The sequence below is a fragment of the Sminthopsis crassicaudata genome, chromosome 3 (genome assembly GCF_048593235.1).
Source record: "Sminthopsis crassicaudata isolate SCR6 chromosome 3, ASM4859323v1, whole genome shotgun sequence".
Lineage (NCBI taxonomy): Eukaryota > Metazoa > Chordata > Mammalia > Dasyuromorphia > Dasyuridae > Sminthopsis > Sminthopsis crassicaudata.
Window position 1 is genome coordinate 15,260,493 of NC_133619.1, and position 15,397 is coordinate 15,275,889.

General features: G+C 35.8%; 1 protein-coding gene across 1 annotated transcript in view; it reads right to left on the reverse strand.

Moving 5' to 3' along the window:
* VEPH1 (ventricular zone expressed PH domain containing 1) overlaps positions 1–15,397 on the reverse strand; it is a 189,035-nt gene that overhangs the window by 82,462 nt on the left and 91,176 nt on the right. The window contains 3 exon segments of the mRNA XM_074298072.1: positions 8,770–9,167; positions 10,499–10,593; positions 10,595–10,712. Of these exon segments, the coding sequence (XP_074154173.1) occupies positions 8,770–9,167; positions 10,499–10,593; positions 10,595–10,712 (611 nt within the window).

Sequence of the window (15,397 nt, forward strand, 5' to 3'; positions counted from 1 at the left end):
AGAAAACTTCAAATTACTCCAGTATCTTTGACCAAAAAGTGAGGTCACAAAGAGTGAGATGTGACTGAAATGACTGAGCAACAGCATTTAGTTCTGGGTAACACAATTTAAGGAGGAGCTTGATGAGTTAGAGAGAATCCAGGGAAAAGTGACCAATCCTCTTTGCTAAATGGTGGGGCAGATACTAACAAGATGAATTAAAATCCCAATGCAAGGAAGGACAGTTGACTTTCTGGCACTAAGATTAAGTGGGATCCAACTCCCTTGGAATATGTATCTGGAAAAGTTGTACCTTATTCCAAAGGGAGAGGATTGGTTGAAAGAATTGTGGACGTTTATTTTTGGGGACAGAAGACAGGGCAGGGAACATAAAAGTGATCTTCAAGACTGTGGGGCTGATTGGAGTTGTTCTGGTCAGCCCCAGAGAGCACACTCAAAAACAAAGAGCATTTATTTATAGCTTGTTATCTGTCAGGCACTGTGCTCTTTGCTGGGGCTATAAATACAAAGAAATAAGTTAGCGCCAACCCTCCAGGAGCTTATATTCTAATGGATGGGGAGAATTTAAAGCGGAAGGGGGGAAATCAAGGAGAGGAGGAAGTCCAGAGAGGCATTTGAGTCAGGAGTTAACTGAGACTAGTTGGGAATCCCCATGACATGGAGGACCAGACTAGTGACTCACCAATCAGTAGAGCAAACTTCTGGGCAGAGGCACAAGAAATAGGAAAAATGGATGAGAAATTTTGAGCTCCACGTAAGAACCAACTTTCTAATAATTAGAGCTATCCGTGAAGGGAATGGCCTGCCCTGGGTGATTCTCCTGAACTGGGGATTTCTGAGCAATGACTGCAAAAACAGAAGAGATTCATTAGGATTCTTCATTAGGTATGGATGGGCTGTACCGATGCTCTCTGAAGTTCTTTCCAACTCCTGAAGTCTGGGATTCTATGACTGCCTTTATTAAGCATTTTCAGGCAATGATGCACATGCTGGAGTTAGTGTAGCGCTGTGAGAAATATGTGGGCACCTGAGTCGGAGGAAGTGGGTTGAAATCACAATTCTAACAGTTATTGTCTATGCAACCATGGGCAAGTGTTTAATCTCTTTGGGCTTCAGTCTCTTCCTCTCTAAAATAAGAAGGTTGAACAAGATGGCTTCTAGCTCCTTTCTAGTTTAGTCTACAGCAGATTCTAGCCACACTTCCCCAAAGAAAGTGCTTTATGTACATGAAAAGGGGGGGGGAATTTTTAAAAAATCCAACCTATTGTGTGCTTGAGAAAGGTAATAACAACTGCTAAAGGGACAATCTAGAGAAACCCCATGATAGCCCTTGGCGTTATCAAATGGCTCTGCTCGACCTCAGCTTAGGGCTCCACCTCTCTCAGCTTGATTGATGATGGCAATAAAGTTACCTAAATTATTATTTAGGGAACCACCATTCTTCCAGTCACCCCAGCTTTCAGTTTTGATCTCATCCTTGACCTCTCCCTCCCTCTCATTCCCCATATACAACCAGTTCTCAAGAATCAGTGTTTTTATTTGCAAAATCCCTTTTCTTCTCGGAACCGAGCACTCCGGTCACCTCAGGCAGAGGCAATTGGAATATCCTGCTGGCTAGCCTTGCCTCAACTCTCTCCCCATTCTAATCAATCCTCCACTCAACTGTCAAATTTTTCTTCCTAAAGTGCAGGTCTGCCCCCCACTATTTAATGAATTCCAGTGGCTCCCTGCTGCCTCTAGAGTCAACTAGAGAATCCTGGGTTCAGCATTTAAACCCTGCATAGCCTGGCCCCTTCCTACCTTTCCATTCTTCTAATGCCTCACTCCCCTCCATGGGACACAGACCTCGCTATTTTTCACACATGACTATCTCCTTATTGAACACTATTATTGTCTGTCCCAACGCCTGCCTCTTGGCTTCCCTGATTTCTCAAAAGTCTCAGCCAAAGTCCTCCCTTTTTGCAAGAAGTTTTTTTCTATATAATCTGCAACTGATTCTTTTTTTTTTTTTTAACAGGTGTTTATTTGCTATCTCCCCCTTTAGAGAGTGAGTCCTGGAGAGTAGAGTCTGTTTTTTAGCCTTTTTGTTGTCTCCTCAGCAGATTTACTATTGAACAGTAAATATTTAATAAATTCTAGTTTTCTGATCGACCTGCGCCATCTTTGGGAAATCACTCAGTCTCTCTGGGTCTCAGTTTCCCCATCCATGAAGTGATGGGAGAAGGATGAAGTGACCTGTTAGGCTCCTTCCATCTCTAAATCTAGGGCATTTTCCTAAACTCTTCATCCATTCTGGTTCTCTTATTTATCTACAAAGTGAGGGAGATTAGAAGAGATAACCATTAAAGTCCTGTCCAAGTTGAGTTCCTAAGATCCTAAGTCTAAACTATTTCTACAACATTTACAGGAGAAAGTTGAAAATGCCAAAAGAACAGAGCATTGCGATGATGATGTTGTCTTTGTGTGGGCTCAGCTATCACAAAAGGATCTGTGTAAAAAATGTATCCGTCTGTTGTGGCAAGAAATGGAGCAATAATCCAACTGAAAGGAAAGCCTGCCATTACTTGACAACCCACATTCCAGGCACTGGCTCATGGTTCCCAATTTTGCCTTGCTCGATCCTCTCTTTTTGAATATATAGGTCTAAGATTTTGCTTTTGACAACTTAATTTTTATTGATGACTTTTATTTTTTTATCAGTAACTTCATATTCTACTCCCTTATTCCCATACCCAACATTCTTCCATATATAAAGTGAATTAGATAAATAAAACCAAAAGAAAGAGATTGCACCTTCCAGTTTCAGTATGAAACATTTGGTGACCATAGCCTACTCCCACTATGTACTTCAGAAGGAGATATATTTCATCATCAGTTGGAATGAGATTTTTCAGCATCTTTGATCCCACCTTAGACACTTACTAATTGTGTCCCCTAAGTTTGCTGATCTTCCCCACCTACCAAATGAGGAGACCTCTGTACCACCTCCCACCTCTCAGATTGGCTAAAATTACAGGAAAAGATAATAATAAATGTTGGAGGGGATGTGAGAAAACTGGGACACTGATACATTGTTGGTGGAGTTGTGAAATGATCAAACCGTTCTGAAGACCAATCTAGAACTATGTCCAAAGGGCTATAAAACTGTATATACCCTTTGATCCAGCAATATTTCTATTGGGCTTGTAACCCAAAGAGATCGTAAACAAGGGAAAGGGACCCACATGTGCAAAAATGTTTGTGCCGCCCTTTTTGTAGTGGAAAGAAACTTGAAACTGAGTGGATCCCCATCAATTGGAGAATGGCTGAATAAGATATGGGACATAAATGTTATGGAATATTATTGTTCTATAAGAAACGATCAACAGGATGATTTTAAAGAATCCTCGAGAGACTTGCATGAACTGATGCTAAGTGAAGTAAGTAAAACCAAGAGAACATATATAGCAATCACAAGATTAAATGATGATCAATTCTTATAGACGTGGCTCTTTTCAACTTTGAGGTGATTCCCATAGACTTGTGATGGAAAGGGCCATCTGCACCTGAGAGAACTATGGGGAATGAATGAGGATCACACCATAGTATTTTCACTTTTTTGTTGTTGTTTGCTTGCTCTTTTTTTCCTCTCTCATTTTTTCCCTTTTTGAACTGATTTTGTGTGTGTGTGTGTGTGTGTGTGTGTATGTGTGTGCAGCATGATATTTGTGGAAATATGTAGCACATGTTTAACCTGTATTGAATTACTTGCTATCTAGGGGAGGGTGTAATAAGGGGAAGGGAAGCAGAAAAATTTGGGATACAAGGTTTTGCAAGGGTGAATGTTGAAAACTGTCTTTGCATGTATTTTGAAAATAAAAAGCTATTATTTTTTTTAAAATGAGGGGTACCTCTAAGACCTACATTCTTAGATCCATTTAATGCAGTCACTACTCCAAATCTTCCAAACATAGCTAACAGTACAGACTTTCCTTTACCCTCAAGTCCCTTCAATAGAGTTCTTGATATCCATGCTCTGAGAACATTCTCTAAGTGAAATTAAAGAATAAAAACAATAACTAAGTAGACTGAATAATTGATATGATGGAATTCTCCATTTTAAAGGAGGGACTAGTTGATAAAATAATAGCATTAATTGATTTGGTCAGGACTACAAACTCATTCAGAAATACAAACAATTAAAATTCACTTTGCCAGGACATGAAAGGAGTCTACTCTGTGTGAAATCCTACTCTGTGTACAACAATAATAAAGTTCCAATTCAGATAATAAAGCCACAGTTAAAGCAGGGCTCCAGTAAATTTGTAACATCTTAATAAATTGTAGTCCTCAAAGCTCCAAAAGTTTTAGTGCAGTTTTAAGGTATTAAAAAGCTTAACTCCATATCAAGACTTTCGAGACACCCTATATATTCTATTTCTTTTTAAAATGTTGTAGTCATGCTTTAGACATTTGTGTGTGATTATAGTTTACAACTTAAAGTTTTATTCTTATTATTCTGCTTATATTATTGAAGTCATTATGCATATTTCCCCAGTTCTGCTTATTTAAATGAATGGCTTTCTATGTTGCTCTATATTCCATTGTCATAATTTCTTACTAAACAATAATATCCCATGACATTCTTGTGTTACAAATTATTTGGCCATATATCAGTCAATTGGTATCCAGTTATTGCCAATTCTTTGCTGCCCACAAAAGTGCTGATATAAGTATTAACTCTCCTCCCCAGACCTTTCCCATTTTTCTGGATGATTGCAAATTACTGTGAAAATGGTAGAGCCAATTTGCAACTCCATCAACAATACATTAATCTGCCTATCTCCCCAAGGCCCCTCCAATATCAACTATTCCCAGCTTTTTCTTCTTTGACAAGTTTCCCAGTATGAGACAAAACCTGTAACTATTATTAGGTTTATGTCCATTCACACTTTCATTTGGCACATCTGTGACATCTTTTTTCCAACTTTTTTTTTCCTACTTTCCAATTTATTTAGTTAAACAATTTGCATTTCTCTTGTAACTAATGATTTTGACCAATCATTCATATGGTTGTTATCTGTTTCTGGATAGACTTGCATTATTGGGCATATCAGTTTCCACTTGACGAGCATCAAATTACACTAAATTGAATTTCTCAGTTGGTGTCTTTTCTTAATAACTTTACAATTCTTTGGAGTAAATTTCAATTCCTTAGTGGAAGTTGAGGGGGTATCCGTCAATTAAGGAATGACTGAATGAATTGTAGTAAGTGATTGTGATGGAATATTGTTGTTCAGTGGGAGATGATGTGAGGGATGCTCTCAGAGGAATCTGGAAAGTCCTCCATGAACTCAAGCAAAGTGAAATGTATTATGTACAACATTAAAGCAATGATCTGGGATGATCAGCTGGGAATGACTTTGCTACTCTCGGCAATACAATGATCTATTACTACTCCTTTTATTCTTCCTCTCTCTCTCTCTCTCTCTCTCTCTCTCTCTCTCTCTCTCTCTCTCTCTCTCTCTCTCTCTCCATCTGTGTTTCTCTCTCTCTCTCTCTCTCTCTCTCTCCATTTCTTTCTCTCTCTCTCTCTCTCTCTCTCTCTCTCTCTCTCTCTCTCTCTTCTCTCTCTCTCTCTCTCTCTCTCTCTCTCTCTCTCTCTCTCAAAAGGGAGATCAATGTTTTCTGTCACAACATGACTTTTATGGAAATGTTTTGCATAAATTCATATGTGCTTTCTTAATAGGGGCTTGGGAGAGGGATAAGGGAGAGAATCTGGAACACAAAAGTTTTAAAAACAAATGTAAACAATGTTTTGAATGTAACTAGGGAAAATATTAGATAAAAATATTCCTAACAAAAAATTTCAATTTCTTTTGAAGGAAAGAAGGGAAACATTTGAATAATCACATAATTATAACACAAACTGCGACAGCCAAGAGACTGTTCACTGGCTTTTGGACAGAGGACCTTGTATAATGTATGGAATATTAACAGCTTTTCCCATGTGCAATCAGCACGAGTTCTTTTTGTAGAGAGATTTACAATGAGTCACATCAATCTCCTTTTCCCTGCACATGTCCTACTCGAGGAATTTCCCAGTGACTTATTTGAGAAAGAACTTTCAGGAAATTACAATACTATGAATGAATTCTGAAATAATGGCTAAAAATACTTGCTAAGTTTTTGGTTTTTGTTTGACAGGAAATATTTTGTATCAAAAGAAAATGCCATGCTTTTTTTAAGGAAAAAAAGATGATGGATTCATTCAATATTTCAGGCAAATTCCCCAGACTAGTTGACTCTCAAACTCTCAACATAATTCACAGAAGTGGGAAGAAACATCATCCATTTTGACAAGTAGGTGTTAGAAACAGCTTCTCAGGATTTTTCACAAATTCCCAAAAGAAGCAAACCTTCCTGGGTAGCAGACATGCTTTTGATTCTTTGCATCTATTCTTGGAATTAAAAATCGGTATATATATATATGTATACATATGAAGAGAGAGAGAGAGAGAGAGAGAGAGAGAGAGAGAGAGAGAGAGAGAGAGAGAGAGAGAGAGAGAGAGAGGCATTGTGAATAGACAAGCTGCCTTAAAATGAAGGAGATTTGACCTCAGGTCCTGCCCCTGACTCATAGATATCCTGGCTTCATGATCTTGGACAAGTCACAATTTCTGGGGGAAATGTAATCTCCAAACAGCAGAGCAGGTGTTGCTCTGCATTAAGGAATGAAATGATGGGTTTAGACTAATGTTTTTTAAATTAGAAACTACATGGCATAGTGTATAGATGACTAAGTTTCAATTCAAGAAGAATTAAATTCAAACCCTACCCTAACTACAAAACTATTGGCAAGGCGCTTTAATCTCCTGAAATTCAGGGAACTCCTTAGGATGCAGCATAGATGAACTATTTTTCCATTTGTAGAAAGAGTGTTCACATGGGATATCCCTCACCTTAGTGATCTCATAGATGCTTTGTGAATTTGTATTTAGATCAGAATTTCTTTTCTCTAAAATAGGACTATTTAAGTAATTTACTTCCTCCTCTGTTAATCGAGCAAGCTATATTTTTTGTAAGTATTCATACATTTCATGTAGATTATCAGATTTATTGGCATATAAGCGGGCAAAATAGCTCCTAATTATTGCTCTAATTTCCTCTTCATTGATAGAAAGTTCACCTTTTTCATTTTTGATGCTAGCAATTTGATTTTCTTCTTTTCTTTTTCTAATTAAATTAACTAACAGTTCATCTATTTTGTTGTGTTTTTTTTCCATAAAATTCTTCACTTGTTTATTATTTCAGTAGTTGAGGAAACAAGCAGTCACTAAAAATGCATTTTATATTAAAGGTGATTATTCCAGCTCTTTCCTAAATATTCCAAATTCTCTTTAAAAATGAGCAATGTTGCTTTTGTTTTACCCAACTTTAACAGTTATAAAAATTTGGTAGAAATCTCTTAGAAAATATACTGTCCCACTTAGCCATGCTAAACAATAATGGATGGTTATTCCCAAGTTCTTGAGTAGCTGCTTAGCTCTATTCTTTCTTCATGGGCTCAGGAGCAAGCCATGGTATAAAGATGTATTCTTTCTTGTTCTAACTGGTAACAGGTAAAAATAGAAGGGCTGGATGATATCTTGGAAAGAGATCATGGTCAAAGATAATGAAAATATAAAGTAATCTATCACTGTAGAGCATAATATTCTAGCTGTGTGGTCACTTTGAGTATGGGACCCTGACTATGGAAAATCCCATAATCGTAGGACTACAATAACTAGGTCAACAAACCATGGAAATGGGCAGCACTTCTCAAAAATATATAGACCCTCCTTTACGTATAATCAGTACAGCATTAGGATAGGATAGCCACAACTGTGACCCAGAGTACCAAAATTTAAGGGTACAGTTTTCAGCAGCATTGAAACAGCTGAGGTTAGCTACATGTTAGTGTAAACAACTAATCGAAAGAAGAAGCAACCTGATGGCAAACATTTCTAGTACATAGCAGACAATAGTTCTCCTAGAGTTTCATCCATGGCTTCCCAAGATATAGTCTGCGCAACACAGTCCCAGATTCCCTGTCTCTAACTCAAGGGATTAATCATGGGGTCTCCAATTTTCCATTTGTAGAAAGTGTCCCTACATGGGGTATCCCTCACAGATGCTTTGTGAATTTGTATTTAGATCAGGATTTCTTTTCTCTAAAATAGGAGTATTTAAGTAATTCAATTCCTCCTTTGTTAATCTAAGCAAGTTATATGTAAGTATTCATCCATTTCAAGTAAATTATCAGATTTACTGGCATATAGTTGGGCAAAATAGCTCCTAATTATTCTGTACATATCTTTTTAAAAATTCATTTGAAGTCATGTTTTATATACTTTGGTATCAAAGAGGTCAAAATTATTACTCATTACTCTTAATATTGAGTTATTATTTCATATATTCAAATAGCACATAATTAGCATTTCTCTATGCCTGAAGAAGAGAATCTGATTGTGGAACTAACTTGCTGAGTGAACAGTCAACAAACAAACTATGAAGTTTGGGTAAAAATTATCAGAATATTGTGATCTTACGGCCATTGATATGGATACTGGGAGATGAGCTACTCTGGAGAAGATGGAATAAAAGCTAAAAAATGATAAAGGAATTCTTTCAATCTATCAAATCCAAATATCTGAAAAGAGACAAGGTGACTATTTGTGTGATGATAGAAGTATTGGGAATCCAAGGACCTGTAAAGTTTTGTGAATTTGAAAAGTTCCAAATGCTTACCTTCAACGGTGCACTGATCTGGGACTGGAATACTCCTCCCAATTTCCATGACATATGCTTTCACTTTGCTGAGATTTTCCTTTAAGTGCAAGTAGAGCTTATCTTGGTATTCCACATGACTTTGTGTAGTCTCTGGTGTTTTTTCATGACCATTTTCTTTAACTGTTTCTGGCAACGTCTCAGATTCTGTCCATTTACTACTTGGGTGTGAAACTGAAGAAACTTCCAGCTGTGATTCTTCAGTATCTGCTTTAAATGGAGTCTTATAATTTTCTTGGCCAAGCCCATCTATTTCTGAAAAAGAGATGCTGGCCATTACATCTCCATTCCTAACATCTTGTTCATCCTCCGAATTTGTATGGTTTAGGTGGACTGCATGCAAAGCTAAACTTTTTGACCTACAATGTAAACAAAGGAAAAATTAAAACAGGATCTTAAAAAATCATTAGAGGAGAGAAAGGTAATAAGAATGCAGCTTCTGGAGTGATCTCTGGGGCCTGGATTGTACAAAAAGTCGCTTTCAAAGAAATTCACTGAATAAGTCAATAGAAAAATCATCCAATGTAGTTAAATGATGTGAAGATTCGGATCATTAACAGTCTGAGGGTTTTTATTCAAAGTTGAAGATCAAAAGAGTTCAGAGTTAAAATGAACTTGCCTTGCCAAGAATAGTCCTAAAATATTTCCACATTTTCAGAATCTGTAATTTTATCTGTTTGAATGCCCCCTCAGCAGATGTGGGTCAACGCCACTCTGTAACTTACTTGAGCTTTAAGGGTTGCTGGGGCCATTAAATCCATCCCCCCTGTAACCAAGCTGGCGATAAGTCTCCCTTAACTTAGCTCAGGCTGCTGGGAAGGCAACAGCCCATTACCAGCTCCGTTCTCTAAGAAATTCCACCACGATGAGTCCTTGTGAAATTCATTCTCTGCTGGCAAATTTTCATCAACTCAGGGGTCACCTTCACACCTCTATAAACTCATGGAAGAAGAGTGGAGACATTATATAAATACCTATTTATCTATACACATATACATATATGTGTATGTACAAATATATCTACAGACATATATGCATATGCAAGTAAATCTTATGGGTTTTTCCTCAAAGATGACTTATCGAGAATTTTGAATTTTGATTGCCAATACTATCACCTCTATTTAAAAATAAAATAAAATTTTATTGAAATTCCAGCACATTACAAGTTTTATTCTCCCAGAAAATAATTCTTTAAAAACAATTTTTTAAAAAGGGAAAAAACAATGATGGTTTGAAAAAGTTGACATTGTATGCAAAGACTCATTCCTATAGTCTTCTGCCTCTGAAAATAATAGGTGGGCATCTCTGTTCTTAATATTTTAATGTATTTAGATAATGCTTCCAAATAAAGTGCATAGAGAGACTTTAATAAATGTTCACTGATTGTAAGATCACAGATCTAGAGCAAGACCCCAAAGACCATTTAGCTCAATCTTTTCATTTGAAAGCTTAAAGATTAAATTGAATTTTCATTTTTTTTTTCTTACCAATGAAACATTGCAAACTGAGTGTTCTTTGTAAATCTTAGATGTAAGTAGTTGGTAATTACCATCACCATCAAGAAAGATACCAAGTAATTAAGGAATTAAATTTTGGATAGTCACAAATATAGCTATTTAAATTATCCCTATACCACTGAGAAAAATCTTTATTCCAAACATGGGAAACCTGAAACTCACAGGCACCCTACCTGTTAAATCTCAGATCTTTCCTTTCTTCCTTTGAAACTTGGCTTAGACTAGATCTCCGAGCAGAGCCAGGAGGACTGCTCTCTCCATTTATTTTTTTCTTCAAAAGCTTGTATCTTAACTTGCAGCTTTTCATCCTCTTCCCTTCCATTAGTTGCAGCAGATTTGAGATCTTCCAATGGTTCTGAAGTTTTCTTTTCAGGCTCTCTTTCCATCCTAAAGTAACACAAATGATTGAATTAAAAGCTGTCCCTCTATCCTTTGGGAGTATTGACATTGTCTTTTTAACTGCCTTTCCTTTTGAAGGACAAACTCTGTCTAATGAAAAATTTTTAAAGCATGTCGATTAATTTAAATTCAATTCAATTTTAATAACACATTTGTTAAAGGTCTTCTGGATACTAGATACTTTGCTAAATCCAGACAGTAAGAAGGCAAAAACAAACCTGTCATTACTCTCTAGGATTTTATTGTCTGGGATGCATAGGGGACAAAACATACATTAAAATGACTATAATAAACTATTTCCAAAATAATCAATCAAGGGAGAAAACCAGTTAATCTCCTTGAGCTATGTTTTGAAGAAATCAGTGAACAAGTATTTATTAAGCATCTCCTGAACACGAAGCATCAGGAGAGACACTAGAGCAACAAAGAGAGGGAACAGAACTGATCCACTCTTTGGAGGCTGGCAGACATTCACTTGAAGCAATGTCTCCTGGGAGGATTTGCAAACAGATTCTGGCAAATAGCTTAGGGGATAAAATGGAGAATTTTCCTTTGGCCATCTCTTATGCAATTCCTTTTTTCATGTTATATTTGAGCGTCGTGAGCTGGACATTGTGTTTGACACCTCAAGGAGTTTATGTTCTATTGGAGGGACACAGAAGACAAGTAGTTAAAGAAAAACTCACAAACAATTGTTCACAAGAATGAATAGTTTCCTATAGAATGACCAGAACTCCCAAAGAAACGAACTCTCATTTGTGATGGAATTCACAATGATGTCCTGGGTATATTCACAATAATACTGGCAATAGTAGGAGCAAAAGTAGTTATAATAGATATATGGCCTTAATGTTTTCTCTTACTAGTCTAGGGGATGGTTTTTAAGTTTATATACTATCCTTTTCTTGTGAGGGTTTTCATTAAATCTCCTCTTCTCCAGAACAAACATCATCAATTCTTTCAACTGTTCCTCTGGGCTCTCATTCTAGATACATCCCAATTGATTTATTAACATGGAGAGCTCCCAATGAGGAAACTCCCTACATGAACATAGATAGACACTTTCTTTGTGACTTATAATATGAGAGATGTCTAAAGGATCGAGGACTTAAGTGATTCCACCAGGGTCACAGAGTCAGTGTGTGTCAGATGCTGGACAGTCTTTCTACCTTGGAATCTGACTTTTCCTTCCTTTATACTATGCTGGCTTTTCATTTATCTATAACCTTCTTAAACTATGGCCCTCACAAGTGATCATAATATTTCAGTAATGTTCTTAATTGAATTCTTGTTTTCCAAATCTGTCCTTCGAATGACTACATCCAGGATTTTCTAACTTATAGAATGTAAAAAAAATAAAATAATAATGTACTATCTCCATTCCTCCATATGTCAGATGTTAGATATTATGTGAAGTTTTAAATCTTCAAACATGAGCTGGGAGTCAGAACAAGAAGTTCTGTTGATTTTTTTTTTCTGTTAATAAGTTCCAGGCTATAACAACAATGACAGGAATATTAAAGCTGAAGAGAACATTCTTCTTCCACAGAATTTCAAGCTACTAATTTTGTCTTATCATCACATAACTTCATTGGGACAGTTGCTAATCCATTGTTTTTAGAAAATGATTAGTTTTAATTTTTTCTTATTTATTATTCATAGTGTTTATATTTTTCAGGTCTCAAAGAACACTTTAAAAAGCTTCACCCATCCTATTTTTTTATGGGAATAGAACAGAGAGATGCAGACACAGACAACTCAAGATCTCTAAGTTCCCCTTGTTTCTTCCCCACAAGAATGCAAAATGAAACAAATCTTGTGTAAAAGCAATGTCCTTTCAATCATATTCCCTGATTTCCCAGAAACAGCCCATTCCAGAGAAAAGGAGACCAACATAGTCAACACTGATACAGCTCCAGCAAAAGAAGTCAAGAGAGATCTCTACAAGTTAACCTGTTGCTGCACTTCTTATTCAGTTACTTTAGTCTTAGGAAGTGATCACCTTCCTAGTTTTCAAATAGAGGATGAATAACTCTAGGAAAAAGACAGTTTTGTTTAACCATGAGGCAATATATTGCCAAGGGTATAAAGAAAAAGGGACAGAGGCAGAAAGGGAAGGAGGGAGAAAGATAAAAGAAAGGAAAAAAAAGAGAAGAAGAGAGAGAGAAAAACAGAGAGAGAGAGAGAGACACAGAGAGAGAGAGAGAGAGACAGAGAGAGAGACACAGAGAGAGAGACACAGAGAAAGTGAGAGACAGAGAGAGAGACACACAGAGAGAGAGAGAGAGAGAGAGAGAGACAGAGAAAGTGAGAGACAGAGAGAGAGACACAGAGAGAGAGAGACAGAGACAGAGACAGAGAGAGAAAGAGACAGAGAGAGACACACAGAGAAAGAGAGAGAGACATATGATATATGATATATGATATATATATGATATATGATATATATGATATGATATATATGATATATGATATATATGATATATGATATATATGATATATGATATGATATATGATATATATATATGATATATGATATACCATATGATATATGGTAGATGATAGAGAAAGATAAAAACAGAATCAGAGATAGAAAACATTTTGTGATGGCCTTTAGTTGATTTGCCAATAAGTCTGACTGTTTCCCACTAATACCCTTATAAAAATAATTTAAAGACATGTGCTTTAAAGACACTGACCCTAATAAAAGTTGGCATAAAGGTCATTAGTTGTTGATGTTTTCTTAGTAATGATGTTTATAACTTTTTACAGAATTTTTCCATGCCTTTGATATCTTCTCTTCCTTCAGATACCAATTCCTCAACATTGTTCATAAGCATATCACTTCTAGCACAAAATTAATCTCCTTTTTGTATACTTATTCTCCTTTTTCTTCTCTTTTTGTTTCCATCTCTTCTATTGGAATCACAGGAATTCTGATGATAATGCTTAAGTTTGGTGGCTATACCATCCTTGATTGTGAAAATAAATTATTACCAAAATCTTTGCAGATGGTTTCCATCATCTTTGCTTGTTATCTTCCTTTCATTTTCATCTATCCTTTTGCTGAACTTGCTTTAAATTGGTTGTAATATCCATTTTTCTCTCTAAATCATGAAAGTAATGCTACTTTTAATCATTATCATCCTTTATAAAATTTTACAAATGAATTTATATTATAAATTTATGTTGATGGTAATGAAACTACCAGCAGTCTCTACTTGGCAAATAAGCCAAGTTTTTGTTGACTAAGATGATTTTTAAGCTCTTTTTGTTTCCTTATGTTCATAACTTACTTTTTATATCGCTTAAACTTTTGTATAAAATTATGTAATCATTTTTACTGTCTATTACTCATTTTTTATTATCAGTAGCTTGTTTCAATAGGTCAGGATCAAGTTATTTCAATTGCATATCCTTTAGCTTAAAATTTTTTCTAGCTTTATGGTAGTAATTCTGGTCTTTCTTCTTACAACAGGTTTGTTTTCTGATTACACAGATTGATTTGGGGAAGACTCATCAATGATTTTTTTCCTATTTATTACAAATATGACTCATTTACTTTTTTTTTTTTTTTTGGTAATATTATTTGGTACTCACCATAGTACTGGTACCTACTAATCCTTTCTTAAAGAAAGCATTCATGGTGTAAAGACATGAAGCTTGTGGGTAGTTTATCAGTGTTTCAACTCTCTAATTCCATGAATGTTCAATCTTTTTTCTAGCACATTTCTTACTACCTTCAATTCTTTCCACCTTGGCATTTAATTTCTTAAATATCAAGGTATATTTTTATTTTATTTGGTGCCTCTTATCAAAGAGCTTGTCAAAATTTAATTATTATTTGACCTTCTGAAATAATTTCATAGTAGTCTTCTTGCAAATATTTGTAATAGCTTTGTAGCACAAGATGACCAAATGTCCCATTAAATCATGTATTTCATTTTCTTTTTGATAAAACCAACTTTGATTTCTTTCTTTACTTTTCCAAAGAGAACCTGTCAGTTATATTTCCATTTGACCCAGTTTTCCTTCTTTTATCTGATTACTTTAAAACAAAATGTCAACATTCATATGATTCTGTTCCTTTCATCATAAATATTCTACTTTTAACCACTTGATCAAGATCTCACATTTAGAGCAATAACATCCAAGTTCAAGTTTATAGATGATCTAAAAACTGATTTCGAGCATGGAAAGCTTCTTTCCCTTCTCTGCTGTTATTGCTGCCAATGGCAAATGTAGCTGCAGAGAACCAAGGATGATTTTGTATTTTTCCTTGTTTTTAATAAGTCATCATGTTCTAAAAATTAACTGCCAAGTGACTGGTGTACTAGTGATGAGATTTTCCATACCTAGAGAGGCTGTTTCTTGGAAAGTGGGACTCTCAATTTGTTGTTAAAACTTTTCTCAAGCCTTTTCAGCATGGTGGCAGCTGCTATTTACATGCTTATTCAAATCATTGGTAGTATGAAAAAACATTTATTCTGTGAATAGTTCTTTGCATACAGTAAAAATGTAATGAACTTGGATAGAGCACCAGCCCTGAAGTCAGGAGGACCTGAGTTCAAATCTGACCTCAGATACTTAATACTTCCTAGTGTGTGTGACCCTGGGCAAGTCACTTATCCAAATTGCCTCAGCAAAAATAAAATGTAATGAACATATATTTT